The sequence below is a fragment of the Diabrotica virgifera genome, chromosome 2 (genome assembly GCF_917563875.1).
Source record: "Diabrotica virgifera virgifera chromosome 2, PGI_DIABVI_V3a".
Taxonomy (NCBI): domain Eukaryota; kingdom Metazoa; phylum Arthropoda; class Insecta; order Coleoptera; family Chrysomelidae; genus Diabrotica; species Diabrotica virgifera.
In genome coordinates this window covers 197,985,226-198,005,385 of record NC_065444.1, presented here as the reverse complement: position 1 = coordinate 198,005,385, position 20,160 = coordinate 197,985,226, and the positions used below count along the sequence as shown (strand labels likewise).

Here is a 20,160-nt window from a genome sequence, read left to right as displayed (position 1 = left end):
AAATCAAAGTTCGAATAGAGAAAGCAAGAACAAACTTCAATAAAATGAGAAAGGTACTTTGTGCAAGAGAACTGAAATTAGACTTAGGGTTAGGTTGGTAAGGTGTTATATTTTCTCGACACTGCTTTACAGGATAGAAGCATGGACACTTAACGCGTCGACTACTAAAAAGTTGGAAGCATTTGAACTGTGGGTGTGTAGAAGAATCCTGAAGATAACATGGACCGAGCATATAACAAACAACGAAGTCATGAGAAGAGTCAACAAAAGACTGGAAATATTGGAAACCATCAAGACACGAAAGCTGCAATACCTGGGGCATGTTACGTATAATGAGAGATACAACATACTTCAATTGATTATACAGGGGAAAATAAAGGGCAAGAGAAGTGTAGGAAGGAGAAGAATCTCATGGTTGCGTAACTTGAGTGAATAGTAAGGATGCACATCAACCGATCTATTCAGAGCAGCAGCATCTAAGATTAGAATAGCCATGATGATTGCCAACATCCGTCGCGGAGATGGCACGTGAAAAAGAAGGATATGGTATTGGAAAATCATTAAGTGACTGAAAGAGATTTAGTAGAAGCCCTAGACATCTCATTGGGCAGTGTAAGCAATATTTCGACTAAATTATTGGGGTTTAGAAAGCTGTGTTTACAATGTATGCCGCATTTGCTTACAACTGAACAAAAACACATTCGAATGCGACTTTCTCAGCAACATTTAGAGCATTTTCGACAGGATAAAGTAGATTTTGGGCGTCGATTTATCACTATGTATGAGACTTGGGTATATCACCATGATCCTGAATCAAAACAAGAGGTTAAAGAGTGGTTTTCGGTTTCGAAACGAGTTCGCGTCCAGAAATCGACCAATAAGGTGCTAGCATCAGTTTTTTGGGATGCGAGAGGAATTTTTTTGTGGATTGCTTACAAACTGATAAAAAAAATTACGAATAGGTATTATTGTAACCATTTAGACTAGCTGAAACAAAAAGTTTATGAACGAGACCGGGTTTGCAGAAGAAAAAATCCTTTTTCATCTGGACAATGCACCGTGTCATATGAGTAGAGCTCGGCAAATATGCACAAAAAACAGTTGAAATATGCACTTAAATATGCTTTTATGCATTTAATGCATATAAATAAACAACACCGTAATCCTTGTTTTGAAGGTATTTAATTATTTATTTGATGCCAATGGACTGTCGAGGCATTTAAGCTAAATAAAAAAATATTTATTTTATGCTAAAGTCATAAAACATATTTATTGAAATTTCTATAACCTACATCATTATATTCATTTATTCTTTATATTTATCATCATTCTCTATTATTTATTATTACAATTATTATTAAAACTGTACATTATTAAACGTTTTCTAAATTTTCTACCGAAAAACAGCCGTAGGTATATCTGATTGTAATTGTTTAAGCATACACGGAAAAAATTCCTTCTACTTCATATGAAGTTAAAGAAGCTTACTTAAAATATTGTTTAATTGAGGGTCCTACCTATAAATATTCCTCATTTTTCTTTAACGCCGTGCAGAATTTTTGATACATTTTGTTGGTTTCACCAAAGTGTTTAATTATTTCATTTAATAAATTGATAATTTCAATACTTTGGTCTAAAGAAATGTTTCGCTTTTCTAATTTAGTAATTGGCTAAGCAATATTTACAAAATTGGTTTGGATTGGATATGTGTCAAATTACTTTTTAATAACGGTTTTTTAAAACATTTACACATTTTTCATAGCACCTGAGTTACGTCTACATCGAAACTACAAATTGACGTCTCTAATTCCTTCAAAATATCGGTTATGAAATTTACAGAATTTAACCATGTTCTCCATCTAGTTATCACAGGTTCAGGTGGTAAAGGCACATTAGGTAAACGATCTTTATACACCTATACTCGCAGAAGGGCTTCCAAAAATATGTTTTTATTTTTGATAGAAGGGTATAAATCATTGGAAATTCCATCCTTACAGTTTGTAGCCTCCTGCTACTCTATTTGTAGCAGAAGCGTGCTCTAGACAAGTAATAAATTTGAAAAAATATTTTTAAATGTTGTCCACTTTTGGTCATATGGCGCAGCATCACCTAACAATAACAAAATGTTTTCACTAACAAAATGTGACTGCATTGCATATTGTAGAGTCTGCTTCGTCTCCTTTATTCGTCGCCTTAAAAATTGTAAAAGGCAGAGAAAGGATGTTACCAGAAAGTGGTTCCACGAGAATTTTCAGATTTATTGTTTAGATTTGGGACTTCTCTCTCATTTCTCTTTAAAATGCATATATGCAAAAAATGCAAAAAAGTCTAAAAATATGCAATTTTAATAAATGCATATGCACTTACAATATTTATCCAAAATATGCAAATATGCACTTAATATGCATTTTGCATATTTCCCGAGCTCTACATATGAGCATTTCAACAATGACTAAACTCCATGAATTAATTAAAATTTAAATTGTTGAAGCATCCACCTTCCCAGGCAACTAAGTGACGTCAAGAACGCCGAGGAAACGTCAGATTTTGGTTGAATATATATACGTGTTGAAGATTACGTCGTATAAACGTCTTTTTTAGGTGATTTTAAGTACGTAAGATTAATGACGTTATAATACGCCTAAAAACACGTTTTCATTTCAGGCAGCCTAAGTCTGAGAGTCTGCCGTCACAAAATTGGGAGGAGCTTAAAGACTTCACGCTTATGACTCCAAACAATTTCCATAAGAAGTGTTTCATGTATTGATTAGTTTAGGTGCTTTGTGTGGTAAAATAAGATTTTCATTTAGATATTTAGTTAAAGAAACGTGCTAATCGAGAGATTTTCAGTAGTTTTTCTCAAGTGAGTAAATTTAATACAATAATTCTTCTTGAAAACTGTTTGAGGTTATGTTTTCATTTGTTTTGGTGTTTATTTTCTGTTAATGAACTAATTATGTGTTATCGAGTTTAATTAAATTAACAATAAATTATTTATTAGTCTATATGATGTTTCAATTTTGACACAGTAAGTATATAATATAAAAAGTGAAAATTCTATACCTATAGGTATGTTGCATTGAGGGTATTGTAATTCTACACATTTTAGAGAGTCTTCCAATTTGGATTTACTTTTAGCCTATGGGTTAAATTTAAAACGGTTAAATGAAAAATTGCAATACCAACAATGCTCATACGAATAATTATTGTGTATCTTTAAAACCATAAAATGAAACATAATCTCAAAAACGACATAAAAACTACGCTTTCGATATCACGTATTTAAAAGGTGGTAAAAATGACGTCAATTATGGTATGACATATTCACGTGACTTTCGACGTCGAAAAAACGTGATAAACTGACGTGGTTTGGTGATAAATATGACGTTTTTTCAACATTTTGTAAACGTTATTTGGTTGCCTGGGTTATTCATCAGATTTGGCCCCTAGCGACCATCTATTCCATCTATTTCAATAAATAAAAATTCATGCCTGGAAAGCATTTTTCATCAAATGATGAGGTCACACCAGCTGTGGAAGCGTATTATTCAGCCTTTCTAGATTCTCACTTTAGGGATGGAATTTATAAATTAGAATCTCGTTGGAACAAGTAGTGTATTGATATTCAGGGAGACTATACTGAATAATAAAGTGTATGTCAAACCATAAAATTGTGTTTTTATTAAGGCACGTATCCATCTATCCCGAAGTGCAAATTCGCGTCAGCCTTGCGCAGTTACGTCACTTGCATAGTAGTATTCAAATTGTGTACATAAGCGCTCGTAACTTAGCCATGTTAAATATGGATATTTTGCATATTATTTTACTTTTTACACAAATTTTAAATGAGAACAAACGTTTATCATGTTTTCACAGTCAAACATGTTTAATTGTTATGCTAATTAGAACTAATAGGTAGTGCATTAAGACAAAAATATTGGTATTTACGTTTTACATACATACTTACTATCAATTCTCATCACTTTTTAGTAATAAAATTTTTTATATACCTTTACAAAGTTGGTGAATATATACCTAAACTTAAATACTTAAAAATTCTGCTTCCTAAGGTGACGTGAATTTCTACATTATCTTGTCACGTGAGATGTTAGATAGTCCGGATTAAATTGTTCTATTTCTAGCAGCATTGCGAAGCATTTCATAACTGTGGATTCCTATCTATAGGCTAATATTATGCAGACATCATATCTTTTTAAGTCTTAGACCTCTCTTAACCTCTACCTTTCTTGCGAGTACCAGTCGCTGAAAAATGTATCGTTCTCCTTGTAAATGTGCGCTAAGTATCAGTCTTCTTACTTTTTACATAATCAAAAAGTTCCCTATCCTGGAAGCCAGTTCTTCTTAATACTTTCTCATTTCTGAGTCTCTCCGTCCATGATATTGTAAGCATTCGGCGCAGGCATCACATTCAAAGACTTCAAGTTTGTTAATGGAGCTGGCCTTAAACGTCCATGCTTCTACTCCATACAAGAGAACAGGCCCAACGTAACACTTTAGCATCTTGTATCGCAGCTTGAAATCCAACTTCCGATCAGTCAAAAATTTACGAAGCCTCAAAAAAAGCATTTCTTGCTTGTTCTACTCTGCTCTTTATTTCAGTCTTAGGTTTTGGTTTTTCCAATGTGACAAAAAAAATCTGAGGACGGATGTCCTGAGGAATATAATGCGGTAGTTTTCTACTAGTTTTCCACATCACAGTACCGTAGCCCTCTAACTGTTTCAGTCTCACCTACGGTATTTTATAATTAGGCGTAAAAAATTAAACGAAAAAATCTCGTGTCAGGGCAAGGATTTCGCTTGCTCTGGTCATCAGAGGAACAGCCAAATACTGCACAACGCATTTCCTAAAAATTCAAAATACGTCAATATGTAAAAATAAAAAACTATGACAAAACTCCGAAAATTGTCTGAATACCTGCACTATACGAATGCTAGATTCTGACTGAACGCTGCAAGTGACGTCACTCAATGGCCGACCGTCAGGTGCCATGCGCTATATGTTACCATCGAGTTTATTATACCAAAGAATACCTAACTACCAAGAAACGACACGGACGGCGATTCTTTTGATGTTAGCATGTAGCCCAGTCGGGATATAGTCCAGGGCGCATCTGTTTTGAGATGGACATTGAGAGGTGACTCAAATTTTTTTGCAGAAATTGCTTGAAAATAAATCAAATAATAATATTTGAGTTATCCTCCCTCTCAAAAAGGTCCGGAACATTGTTTAAATAATCAAAATGTCAAAAATTGAAGGAAAAGTTCGATTTTTTTCTTCGTTTTTTGATTATAACTTTAAAAGTATTCATTTCCGAGAAAAGTTGTACTGACATAAAAGTTGCGTAATTAAATTTCCTACAACAGAGAATTGGTTAAAAATTTAAAAAATAGTCACCCTAGTTGCAAAATAGCAATAATTGCGAAAAAACCATACAAAAACAAGTATTCGCATTTTACGTTTTTCAACCATTTGTTCTACACTTAGGACCTTCATATTTCACTCAGAAAAACTTCATGATACAGTAAAACAATACTGTAAATTTCATTAAGATCGGTTCAATAAATTTTGCAAAATAAATTTTGCAATCCAGTTTCGCAAAAAAAAATTAATTTTTTCAAAATGTTACAGGACTGAAAATAAAGCAGATAGCAAGTTGAATTTTTTTTGCGTATAGAAGTGTACTGTACCTTTTATTTGCAATTTTTAAAATTAAAATCAATTAATTACCACGGCGTCGGAAAATTTTTGAAATAAACAATAATTTTTGGTGCTACGCGCAGGACAGCGGCGTTCGATTCACACAAGTTGATTTCCACCAAAATTTCTTCCAATTATTATCTAATATATTCTTACTCTATATTTTGATGTATTTTAATATTTTAATTCCACAAAAATCAAACTAATTTTATTATTGTTTGTGAAATATTGTTTAAACAATTGCATATGTTTAAAAATAATAAACTTTTATTATTTAAGTTAAAATATATGAACAAAGAAAGTTTTTGCTAATAAAAGTGTTATTTTAAAAGATAGAGTATGTGTTTTTATTTTGCAATAAACAAATTTATTTATTTATATCGAAATGTAATAAACATTAAAATGTATCAATCATTGTCAAAGGTCATTGGAATGACCAATCAGAGCAAACTATCCGCTGTCCTGCGCGTAGCACCAATAATTAATGTTTATTTAAAAAAATTCCTGACGCCGTGGTGTTAATCGATTTTAATTTTGCAAAATTGCAAATGAAAGGTACAGTGCACTTCTATAAGCAAAAAAATTTTCAACTTGCTATCTGCTTTATTTTCAGTCCTGTAACATTTTGAAAAAATGAATTTTTTTTACGAAAGCTGGATTGCAAAATTTATTTTGCAAAATCTGTTAAACCGATATTAATGAAATTTAAAGTATTATTTTACTGTATCATAAAGTTTTTCTGGGTGAAATATGAAGGTCCTAAGTGTAGCATAAATGGTTGAAAAACGTAAAATGCTAATACTTGTTTTTGTATGGTTTTTTCACAATTATTGCTATTTTGCAACAAGGGTGACTATTTTTTAAATTTTTAACCAATTCTATATTGTAGGAAATTTAATTACGCAACTTTTATGTCAGTACAACTTTTCTCGGAAATGAATACTTTTAAAGTTATAATCAAAAAACCAAGAAAAAAATCGAATTTTTCCTTAATTTTTTGACATTTTGATTATTTAAACAATGTTCCGGACCTTTTTGGGAGGGAGGATAATTCAAGTATTATTATTTGATTTATTTTCAAGCAATTTCTGCAAAAAAATTTGAGTCACCTCTCAACGTCCAAATGTACTAATATTTTTACAGATGCGCCCTGGTCTAATACCATTTGACCTTGCATTAGGAGCTGCCCCAAATTTTATTTTTCTAATCTTTAGGGGGGTCAATAGTAGTATAAATTTAAAATCTCGACTGAATTTGACAGTTGCGTTAACCGCCATCTTGAGTTATGGGGAAAAAACAGTGACAGTTAAAGCATAATTATTGATTTATTGAATTATCTCGTTTATTATTACTTTTACAACAAATTTTGATCTATACAAGAATGAAGAGAATTAAATTTTGTACAATTTTGATCTCTTTCATTTTTTTGATAAAATCAATATTTAAGGTAATACGTATGCGGTAAAGGCGCGAGCGTAAGACCCGATTGATTTTAAAGCAATTGTTTTTGTTCAATATCTTCCCCATTTTCAACTTTTCGACAAAAGTGTAAGGATTGAAATTGTTGCAATTACGATTTACTACAACTTTTCGAGAGAACCAGTGGCGGGTCTAAGAGGGGGGTGGGAAAATTCCCCGCAAAGGGGTCCAAAATTAAAAAAAAATTGTTGAAATATTAAAATATGTTAGCTGACATGAAACTTAATTATCGACAGACAAATTCAATCAATGAAACCAGCTAGTTAATAAAATTAAGTGAACTTAATGCATATAAGTTATTATTTATGTCTTTTATGTACTTAGTTTGGTTGGTGTTTCATTGGAAGTTTCAAAAATTGTATAAAATATAATTCTATTTATTTTTGTTTATGTACAATTATGTCGTAAAGTTAATAATAAATGAGACAATTCAATAATTATGCTTCCCCTCCGCTTCCCCACTATTTTCCTCCTTAACTCGGAGAATATTGATCGCATAAAAAAATTGTGTAAAATAAATTGTAGGAAATTGCGTTTCCAACAATTTCAGTTCCTACCGTTTTTGTCGAAAAGTTGAAAATGGCGGAGATATTAAGCAACAACTCCTTTAAAATCAATATGGCGGCTAATGCAACCGCGGAATTCAGTCGAGATTTTAAATTTACATTACTATTGATCTCCCCTAAAGGATAGAATTATAAAATTTGGGGCAGCTCAGAAAAAAGATTCAATTCAGTAATAAAGCTCCCCCACCACTTTTTACTATTTTCCCACTTAACTCGGAAAATATCAACCGCATGAAAAAAATTGTTTAAAAGAAATTGTAGGAAATCATATTTGGAACAATTTAAGTTAAAAATGGCGTAGATATTGAACAAAAACAATTGCTACAAAATCAATCAGACCTTACGCTCGCGCCATTATCGCATACATACTACCTTAAATATTTACATTAGCAAAAAAATGTAAGAAACTAAAATTGTGTAGAATTCAATTCTCTCTATTTCTGAATAGGAACATTTTTGTCGTAAAACTAACAATAAACGATATAATTCAATAATTATGCTCTATTTATATATAACTGTCACTATTTTCTGCTATAACTCAGAAAATATCGATGGCACGAAAAAATCATAAAAATAGAAATGATAGAAAATTACATTTTCAACAATGTTGGTTGTTATACTTTTTCTCGAAAAGTTAAAAATGGCGGAGATATTGAGCAAAAACGGTTCTCGTTTAAAATCAAGATGGCGGCTAACGAAATGGCGGAATTTACTCGAGATTTTAAATTTACACTACTACTGACCTTCCCTAAAGATTACAAAAATAAAATTTGGGGCAGCTCCTAATGCAAGGTTAGGCCTGCTATTCGTCTAACCCGACTGGACTAATGTACTTAATTTCAGTATCGAGTTGCCAAGAGAACACATGAGTACACTGAGAAAAGTCTCACACATTTCTGGCCTGTATCAATAAAATTTTAGTTGCACTGAGAAAAAGGTTGCATGCAGGGCCGGCTTTTGTTGACATTCTTAATATGGTGGAATTATTTTTTATTTACAAAAGGTTGCAAATACAACACAAAGTAATGGTGAGAATTATATTGATTAAAACCATGGATAAAATACCTTTTTATCCTGATTTTAGCATTGAAAGACCAAGAATAAAATATATTATAGTGGCGTGACATTCACTAATTATTCTTTTTGGCTTATATTGATACAACGATACAAAATATAATTTGTTGTTTTCACCAATTTTGAAAAAATGTGAACAAGTTGGTGAGAATTTGAACGACTTGGTGTGACCTAATAGGCTGTCTGTCCGTCCGACCGCGAATATAACTCCTTCCGTCACTATACCAGGTAGAATCACGAATGAGGTGTCAAATAAAAGCTCATAATCCAAGGATAATACTAAAGGTGAGAAATTTGACCTAGGACTTCCGGTTTTAGAAATGCGACCGGAAGTACTCTTTTAAAGTCATTGCAATAGCACAAGTGATACATTATGATATATTATTCGGCGCGCATTCGCAAGACGAGAACAAATTTATACTGCTGGTTTCATGACTGTCTGTCCGTCCTACCGCGAATACAACTCCTCAGTTACTAATACAGATAGAATGACAAATGAGGTGTCGAATGAAAGTTTATAACCCATGGATGGTATTAAAGATGAGAAATTTGACATCGGACTTCGGTTTTAGAATTACAACCGTAAGTACTGTTTTAAAGTCACTCAAAATATATGAATGTAAATAAAGATGACTAAAAATTAGTAAAATCGTATATCAATCGACGCAAAGTTACACGAAGAGTTCAAATATCGACTTCCAGTTCTAGTTTCGATTACTTTGGGTGAAAACCTAGGACCAATTACTTGTTTGTAATATAATATTTCGTAATATAATCGAAAAATAACACAGTCGTTGTAACCGTCACGGAATCCAATTCTTTTTGGGTGACAAATGTTCGTGATCAACAACAAGAAACTGTATGTTAAAATCGAATGTCAATATTTTTAATTTGTATTGTATTGGAAACCAGCCAAAAGTAGGTACATTCTTTAAAGTCAAATATCGGGGTAGGATTCAAAATGCAGCTCACACAATTTGAAATACTTGTGCAAGCTTTCAATACTCTTTTCCATCAAGTTCATCCTATTGGCAGCACTTAACCACAGATCAGCCCTGAAATACAAATATAACGTAATAAATGAAGTATACAGTAAGATCAAATTTGGGGTTTAAAATACTTAAGGTTTAAAACATGGGTTGGTAATTCTGCAGTATAGAGATAAATATGCCTTGCATTATTTTTAATTTACTCTCACTCTCTTGTGATAATAATGATAACTTTCTTGGGTAATAGTTTTGATGAAAGGTAAGGTAAATTTAAAGTGGAATTAGAAAAAAATTATTCTGTATGTGTCTTTGTAATCACTCTCATATGAAGAGTACAGGGGAAAAACAAGGAATGTCACTTTTTCATGAATTTTGATTTTTCTTGCCATGTGGTAGCAAAAACTGAGTACTATCGACTAGACTATCAATTCAGAACAATAACTAGAAATATCAGTCTATATAAATTTTCTAAGAATTTGTATCCAGGCGAAGGACCAGGATTGTCCGCACGCCACTGAACAAAAATATGGAATGTTAGCAGTTTTTTGGTGCATTATTATATTAATAAGTTAATATAGATTAATATTATACTAAGATTATAGAATAAGAATTGCTAAACTTCTGCTAAGAATCTCCTAAGTAGTTTTTAGATATCATAAGAATTAAACCTTTATTGGTGTTTATCTCAATATTTATAATATGTGACAATAAGGTATAACAAAATTGCAACATATTGAAAATAGGCTTAAAGCATCCCCTGTTCTTTTCTGGCAGCCACGAAATATACCTATATGAAAACCCTCGTCGTTTCGCAGCCATTCCAACAGTAAATAAACCACTTAACTATGTACACACGAATAAATACTACACCAAGCCAAGCCAAACAAACAACAAACGCCGATCCTGTATAAGACAAACGTCACCAAAATTATTTGCTATTGAGGCAAATTGAGAAATGGCCGATCTCGGACATGCGCATAAAAATTTAGTTCATAGATAATCCGTTCGTGTCGGTTATTGTGGTAGGTATGTATTCTTTGATTATACCATGCGTATCTATTACGTTGGTGCTCCGTGTAACTGCTCGAGTGGATACGGCATGCGCTCCTCTACATATAAACCGCCACCGATTGGATCGCTGAGGGTGAGCGCCGTTTCGGGAGCACCAACTATGTGGAGCAGTTACACGAAGCAAGGAGCACCAACGTAATGAATACATGCCTTTATAGAACAGCAAAACTTATTGAACAGCCTTATAGTAGGTACATTGATTTTTATTACCTGGTATAAATAGACAAGCTGTTTTACCGGGAAATAATCAAACTCGAATGGCAACCACGTTGGAGCTGGTAAACCACACACTTCAGTTAATCCCTTCTCCATATTTTCCTTTTCACATTCTGGTATGTACAAAAACGTAGCGGATATCATAGTAGTAATTACACATGTATGGTACGATATGTATATTTTGGATAACTTATTATAATAATGGTTTCGTTTTGTAAAATTTTTAGGTTGTCCAAACGACTCGAAATCTAAAACGGGTATAGTTTAGAGACGGCCACTCACGGTACTGCGACGTCGTTCAATTTTATCGAATTCGACTAATTGGCAAAAATTTTGATCGTGTTTGAACGTGCATCCAACAAAATTGTATAATGTTACCACAGACTGGCATGTCTGCTGCAGTACTGCAGAACTAATATCATCGACGATATTTTCGAACGACCCGCAGTACCGTGAGCGACCGGCTTTACAACTCAGCCCCCTCCCCCGGCTTTACAACTCGATTGAATCGATCTTTGCCGCAGAATTGCTAGCTATTTATGAACTTTTGCAATTATGTAGTTTCGATTTTTGAGTTCGTCGCCTTCACCCCCAAACAACCCTTTAATTGTTTCAACTTAAAAAAAATGCTCAGAAAATTCAAAATATAACGTATTGCGAATATAATTCATATAGCGTATAAATTCTTAGAATAAACTCTTAAAACACGTGCATTTCGATTATTGAGCTACAACCCCTTCCCAAGTAAACCCCCGATCTTCCCAACTTAAGAGCAAATTGTACTTCAAATGTATAAAATTAATTATTTTGCGACTGCATATCCTTTAAGAGGCCACATTAGCGCGTATCAATATTACTTCGGGAAATAGTAGCACACCCTTTGTCGGAAGTCCTGCCAAACTTTGGCAACAGTGCGTCGTCATTATTTGACATTAACTAAGATAAAGCCTCAATATTGTGACAGTATACTCATAGGCGCGCTAAATGGAAGTAATAGAAAACAATTTTATTATAAGTAAATAAATATGTATCTATAAAGATAAACCAACATAGGTGAAAATTTTATTAAAATGGTGTATTTTGGTTTTTAATTTAAATTTATAATTTAAATTTGCTATTTAATTTTTTTTTTAATTTAAAAGTGATATTTCTGTTTGTTGCCTAATCAGTTGTTATGGATAATCAATTTTAGTAGTTCCAATGTGACACAAAATCTAGGCATAGGATAAAATGTTTATTTGAAGAAAGTGTATTTTTTTGTCCTTCTTAATGGCGGTGCAGGCTCGATTTTATAGTATTTTATTTAATTATAAAGTGATTTCCACATACTAACATATTTCTTAAATTGGGCTCTGTACCGCCATTCTTTACTACATATATTAGGAATATGTGTGCCAAATATCTCAACAAAATATTCAAAATAAAAGCTGCAATCTTGTAACGCGTTTTACGTTTTGATGTCGCGCTAATGTAGCCTCTTAATAATTATTTTTGCACGATTGATAATTTTTGACTGTTTACCGTGACAGATTTTACGTCAGTAGGTGACATTTACTAGCAACTCGACGGTAAGTAATCCAACTCGACGGTAAGTACTCCAACTCGACGGTAAGTAATTCACTTACCGTCGAGTTAAAAAATCTCTTAATTTTAATTTATTTTTTGAAAGAATAAAGAAAACTAACGAATCATTTATTAATATTGAAACTTATGGTACAATTTGTTAAATTATTTAATGAAATCCCACTTGTTTGGGCTGTGGTTTCACTTCTAACAGAAACTCATGCAGAGTCGCATACATTAGTAGTATTACTAGTATTGCACAATATTTTTTCGGCAAAATCTATTTTATTTTGAAGAGAATCTTCTACATAGCTTTGTGCCACTGTCGATGAACGCCAACCTCCATGACGCTTTAATCCGAGGACATCAACACCTTTATTAGCCAAAAGCGTTGCTGATGTCCTCCTGAACGAGTGGCCAGTATAGTTCTCGGGATTAGGCAAATTTAAGAATTTGGCAATTTGAGAAGGCCAGCCCCCGATTGTCCCTTTCCCTATTACTTGAGCACAACATTTTCCTTTGGCGTATCTTAAGAACAAATGATTTGATTTTACTTGTAATGGACGAAGTTTTATATAATTTTGCAGAATTTCTAAATATGGAATTTTATCGTCTGGTTTATTAACGACTGTAAAAGTACGCTGGATGTTCGTTTTTGTATTGGGTACTTTTACAATCATTATACCATCGGTTTGTTGGATGTCATTCATAGTAATATTATATAATTCTTCTCTTCTACAGGCACCAGATATTCCCAATATCATTGCGACCTACAAATTATGAAAAAATCTTCATTAGAGTATTTCTTTTACCTAAACTAGCTTATATTACCTTGTGAACTAGAAATTCTTCATCCGGTGCTTCCATCAGAAATTTTTCAAATTGCTCCCGTGTAAAAATGCTCGCTTTCTTAGACCTATAGCCAACATTTTTTCTCTTCAAATACGCGATGAAAGTTGAAAACTTGAAAATATCAATGCCACCATAAAGAAAAACGGTGGATTTAATCATTGAATATTCTGCCCAGAGGCTTCCAGGAGCTTTCAACTGCATATGTCTTTGAACGAAATATGCCAATAGAGTCTTTTCTTCGATTCTTAAATTCTTGCCTTCGCACCATTTTTTAAAACTTTGGTAGGTATTTTGATAACGGATTTTGGATTTTTCGGGAATAATTGCGGAAAACCCTTCTTCCCAAGCCCGTTCAATTTCTTCAAATTCACTTTCGCTCATATTTTAATTTATAATAATCAAAATTGTACTTAAAATTATTGACAACTAAATAAAAACTTAATTCTCCATTGTTGTTATGCACCCTAGTTACTACCTAACAACCAAAGTATCTATCTTGATAAAATGAATGAAACTAGTCAATATGACGAAAATGTTTAATTTTATAATTTATAATGTATCAATCGTGCAAAAAACGTTATAAGCATGTCGAACGTTAAGGGTAACCCATCTCAGACAATAATTGGAGTCGTCGCTCCGCTCCTCCTCCAAACAATTGTCTTCGATCGGTATAAAACACTTACCGTTCTCCATACTTAATATACTATTATGAACTCGCAAAATACGCTCATTTTGATTATTAAATTGCAAATTATTTTGTATAGTGCAGTCATTGAAGGTAAAAATAACTATAACCTTCGATTTCTGTAAACCTCCATTCGATTTTCACAAAAAATGGTGAGTGGTTAGAGGATACCTCAAGAAACAAAAGTGAGGTTACTCTGGGGTGGATTCCACCCCCTCTGCGACAGACAAATTTTCAAACAAATTTGTTATATAAAATGGTTAAAATAAATCAATACTTTTTGAGTCATCAAAGATTAAAGATATTAATTTTTCGTAAAAAATGTCTGTTTTAAAGCGGTTTTTAATAAATAATTCAAAAACTGTAAGTATGTACAAAAAAGTTATCATTACTAAAATTAAAACTTTGAAAAACAGTTTAATATTAATTCAAAGTGAGTTATAGATAAATTGAATGTCCTTTATCTTTTTCGGCGACTAATCAAATCTAAGTATTAAAGCTTAAATAACGGGAAAACGATTCATTTTATAAAATATACTTAATAAATATACACTTGTGAAAGTACTCAGGAATACCTTTAAAATGAGCTATGGAATAAGTTGATAGCATCAAAATTAACCCTTAAGTACTAACACCCCGTCTCTCAGACGGCATCGCTTGTCGCAAGTGGGATATTTCCCTTCCTACAAAATTTTGAAGGTCACCCGTTTATGACTTTTCAAGTTGGGTTGTTCTTTAGTAGTATTGAATTCGGCAATTTGCGGCAGGTTGTTATTCGAAAGATATTTAGGCTCAAAGTGTGATTTCCGTCTAATAGACGGGGTGTTAGTGTTTGTGTCCCAGTTCGTCAAAAAACATCAAATAAGGGAATAAAGACCCTGAGGAAATTCTTTTGAAATGGTTTGATGAGGTAGAAGACGACATAAGCGAAGTGGAATCAATTTGTGATGAAAATGTTGCCACTGACTACCATTGCTACACTGGTCAGTTTTTTTTTGTTTTAACATATTTTAAAAACCTTTTTATTTTCATTTTTCTTACTCTTTGTTTAACTCGATTAGAAATTTTTATAAAGATTCTTTAATTTGTTTAATTTTTATCACACTTTTCTCAGGAGTAAAAAGGTACACAAACAATCCTTCCATTCTTGATATAATGTTTTTTATTTTAATAAACACAGAAAAACTAGATTAATTATTGTGTTTTTTAGATAATCAATACTTTCAAAGTCATCGAGATATTTTTTGCATTAAAATATTTAAGAAAAACAAAAATAACCAGTAAAATGTTAAACCCGTCTGTCAGGCGGTTAGTTAGTGTTTACGTCATTGATTTAAGATGTTAGTACTTACGGGTTAAGCAAGTTGAATAAAAATAAGAGGACGCTTTTGAATTTTTTAGGAAATAGTGAACGGCATTTCCACAAAAATTAAAGTTTTTAGTAATCCCTATGAGACTTTCTTTACTTTGGCATAAATATCTAATGACCTCAAACATTTTGACGGTTTAGAAGGCATATTTTTAAAAATATATGATTTAAAAAAATCTGAATTTTTCAAATTATCGTAAATTATATTTTCTTTTGATACTTTACTCTAAATCATACACGTAAAAAATAATAGGGAACGAAATTAGAGGTTTTTTTTTAGAAAAGGTTTTACTTGTTTTTTATTTTTGTACGATACAATATAACCGAGATAGAAAAGTTTAAAGCCTAAATTTACTGCGAGAACCATGTAACCGGGGTCCTTTAACCTTTTATATTAAAAAAATAAGGAATATAAAAATTAGGTTTAATACAATTTTATAGCTCTTGACATTATCTTTCATTATCTTTCAAATGGTTTTTGGATGAATTTGGATATCATAAAAATTAACGTAGTTATTCTAAAAAAAGCAATAACATTTTTTTGCACATATTTTTTGAGCATTTTTGATATTATCAACTTCTTTTAGAGCTCATTTGATAGGTACATATTTCTAAGTACTTTAATAAGAGTTTGTAGTTATTTTGATGGATTTCAATATCCCTATTTTTAAGTGGTGGGGGCCCCCACTCAGTGGCGGATATAGACATTGGCCTCGGGAGGGGAAATTTGCCTTAGAGGAGGAACTTCTAATAAAACACCAACCAAAAGACATAAAAAAGATAAACCCAAACTACATAAAAGACATAACTTCCCTTAGTACTAAGTTCCCTTAATATTTCTAACTAGCGTGTTTATTGGGTTGAATTTGTCTGTCTGTGGTTTAAAGTTTCATGTCAGCTACTATATTTTTATCTTTCAACAATTTTTTTTCTTGTTGGGGGGGAATTTCCCTTCCCGTAGATCCGCCACTGCCCCCACTAAACTATTAAATTTCTGCCCAGTGTAACAAGCTCAAAATTTTCAATTTGCGGAATATGAAAACTCATAAACAGCTCATAAATCAGCGCTATTTGTTTTTTAATTTCTGCAAGTGGGAGGGGGGGGGTGGGGGTAGCAGCTCAACAGGGATCTAATACTCGTATAATCAGACCTAATACCTCAAAAATTTTAATTTTCAACTTTCAAACGTTGTTTAAAATTTTGTTATAAAAATATGTTTTTACCTCATCTTACCTGAATATTCTTTGTACAAACGAATGACTTTTTTAAGGTTTAGTAAATATCTAAACAGGAAGTAGGTACATCCAAAATATGATATGATTGCACCAATGTCTTTGTCGATTGTATCAACTATACCCTCTAAAAAATAGGTAATGCATACACGTTAAAAGAAGCAAATAAATTAAATAAAATTTTAATAATTGCACATTTGTCTATATTCATTTGATTTTATTTTTATCATTTATTTTTCTTTTTAATCAGTTAACATAACATAACTATAACGGCTTACAAAAGCTACATTCCCAAACTTTAAATTTGTTGTACTGAATAGTATGTTTTAATGCACATACACAAATGTCTTCTATGCCATCGATATAACTTATACTTACTTCTATATAATATATAAATAGAAGATTATATTATAATCTTTATTATATTATACAATACTATACTATAGTATAATCTAGATTATATTATAATCTTTAGACCTTCTACCCTCTCAGGTGTAGGTATGACGTGTGCTCTGTTAATGGTGTACAAGTCTCTTCCATTGCTTACTGTCTTGTGTCATAGCCTTAGCTTCCTTCCATGATACTCCTTTTTGTCAAGAATCCTTGCCATAACTTCGTTCCATGTCTCTCTCGGTCTTCCTCTACTTCTTTTCTCCTACACCTTCGTTTCCCATATCTTTTTAACTGGTACTTCTTTCTGTAGTCGTTGTAAATGCCCCACCATTGTCTTTTTTCAACATACTCCATTATTGTGTCGATTCTCAGTTCTTCTCTTATGTAGTTATTCCTTACCCTATCTCTTCTAGTGACACCTTGAACTCTGCGTAGATACCTCATTTCTGCTGCCTGTATCTTACTTTTGTGTTGTCTATTTAGTACCCAGGATTCACATCCGTATGTAAGTACTGGTCTGTATATAGCCTTAAATACCTTTATTTTCGTATATTTCGATACTACTTTCTTATTAATAATTGTTTTTATATACAGGGTGTTTGGTAAAGAATGGGCCATAGCTTAACCTTAGGCTCCTGAGGTTAAAATAGGCCGATTTAAGCTAACTTACCTTAGTATAAAGTTTATAATAACCGAGATACAGGGTGTCAAAGTTAAACTTTTTTTTTATTTATTATTGAATATTTCCTGCCAGGTATGAGATAACAACATGAAATTTGGTATGTGGGGGTTTTTTGGGCCGAGAAAACTAAATTACCTACCAAAAATTATGTATTGCCTAGAGGGCGCCACATACACCTTTCAGCACTCATTTATTACGTTCAATTCTTTTTATCCCTCACTCTCTATAATTTTGACATTAAAATTTTTATTCTTCTATTAATTTTACTTAAAAAAGATATACTTTTTTCATCTCCCTAAACTCAACCGTTTTCGAGATAAACGCATTTTAAATCTGCGATACACCATCATTTTCAGCATAATATCATATGATATCCACCCGAAAAATAATTTAAAACCATAATAATTGTGCCAGTTCTCAAATTTATGTCATTGCATCGCAAATTCCATTTGAAGAAATTTGCGATACATTTTTGGATAATTTTATGGTTTTAAGTTATTTTTCGGGTGTAACTACAATGATATGCTAAAAATGATGGTGTATCGCAGATTTAAAATGCGTTTATCTCGAAAACGGTTGAGTTTAGGGAGATGAAAGAAGTATACCTTTTTTAAGTAAAACTAATAGTAGAATAAAAATTTTAATGTAAAAATTATACAGAGTGAGGGATAAAAAAAATTAAACGTAATAAATGAGTGCTGAAAGGCGTATGTGGCGCCCTCTGGGTCTGGGCAATACATAATTTAGTTTTTTCGTCCCAAAAAACCCCCACATACCAAATTTCATGTTGTTATCTCATACGTAGCAGGAAATATTCAATAATAAATAAAAAAAAAGTTTAGCTTTGACACCCTGTATCTCGGTTATTATAAACTTTGTACTAAGGTAAGTTAGCTTAAATCGGTCTGTTTTAACCTTAGGAAGCTGAGGTTAAGCTATGGCCCATTCTTTACCAAACACCCTGTATAATAAGAAACCTATGGAGGTTTGTTCCAACTAGCGGTCAAACCAGTCAGAAACTATCAGCGAATAGTTGACCAGCGCGAGTAGAGGGGATAGCACTGACGACTGTAGTATGTTCTCGCACCGACCAACTGTTTGCTGATGATTTCTGACTAGTTTGACTGTTGGTTGGAACAGACCTCATATTGCGTGGTACAGTCTATTCACTTTATCAATTCTTTTATTGATCTCAGCTCCCTGTCTACCTGTTTCTTCAATGGTTACTCCCAAGTACTCAAATGATTGTACCTGTCTAATTTCTGTATCATTTATCCGAATATGTACGTCCTCTCTTTCTTTGATTTTACCTTCGATTTTTCTTTGTTCATAGTCATACCATACTTTTTTAAAACTGCGTTCCATGTTTTTCCGCTTCTTTGTAAATCGCCTTCAGTCGCTGCTAAAATTACTACATCGTCGGCGAATGTACAATCTGCTCTCTCAGTGCTATTTAGATTTCTATACCCTATGTGTAGTGGTCTGACTTTTGATTTTGTTTCTTTTATTATTTCGTCCATAAACGTAATAAAGAGTAACGGGCTCAAGCTTCACCATTGTTTTATACCTTATACTTACTTCTTGCGTTGAATATCATATGCATGGCTGCCCCAATTGGATAATACATCGAACTCAAATTAACCAATAAAAATTTGATATAAATATTTGTTTTTGGGTCATTCATTTCGCTTGTAGTAGGAAAAAGAAACGGAATTCTCAATAGCATTAAAGAATTTTGCATAACTTTAATTTTTTTTATATTTTCCGTATGCATTTTGCCTAAAATCATATCATTAAAAAATAATTATACATACTATATTATTAATAAATAATGCTTTGATTTTTTCCACCAAGTTGATGAACATAACATCACTCACATCTGTAAAACATATATGTTTTTCTACAAACGTGTTAAAAATGCAACTTTTAGCACTCCATAGGAGCGTTTTGGTACTGCAGTTAAAATTAAAATGTCAAATTTTGAAAACAAACGTCAAAATATTTTTTATATTTCATTTAATAACATTAATATTAACAGTACAACTTGAGCAATTTGAAAAAGGTTTTTTAGAAGGTTTTTAAAATTTAATTTAAACTTTATTATTGCATTTTTAACACGTTTGTGGAAAAAACTATTAAAATTTGTTAGAATATACAACAATAAAAGTATATGTTATTCTATACGTGCTATGATTTACGTATTGACAGTATAGTCAGTTTTGATGTAATGTCAAGAAAAATATAAAAATGGAATGTCAGTCAAGTTCAA

At 32.2% G+C, this 20,160-nt stretch overlaps 1 protein-coding gene across 1 annotated transcript in view; it reads right to left on the bottom strand.

Annotated features, from left to right (window-relative positions):
* The window catches only part of LOC114328114 (odorant receptor 4-like), a 37,618-nt gene extending 17,953 nt beyond the window's left edge, over nt 1–19,665 (bottom strand). The window contains exons 1-3 of the mRNA XM_050644138.1: nt 19,470–19,665; nt 16,818–16,943; nt 11,109–11,362 (exon numbers count right to left, since the gene is read on the bottom strand). Coding sequence (XP_050500095.1) covers nt 11,109–11,362; nt 16,818–16,943; nt 19,470–19,665 — 576 coding nt within the window. The remainder of the gene's footprint in view (nt 1–11,108; nt 11,363–16,817; nt 16,944–19,469) is intronic.
* Nucleotides 19,666–20,160: the final 495 nt, after the last annotated feature.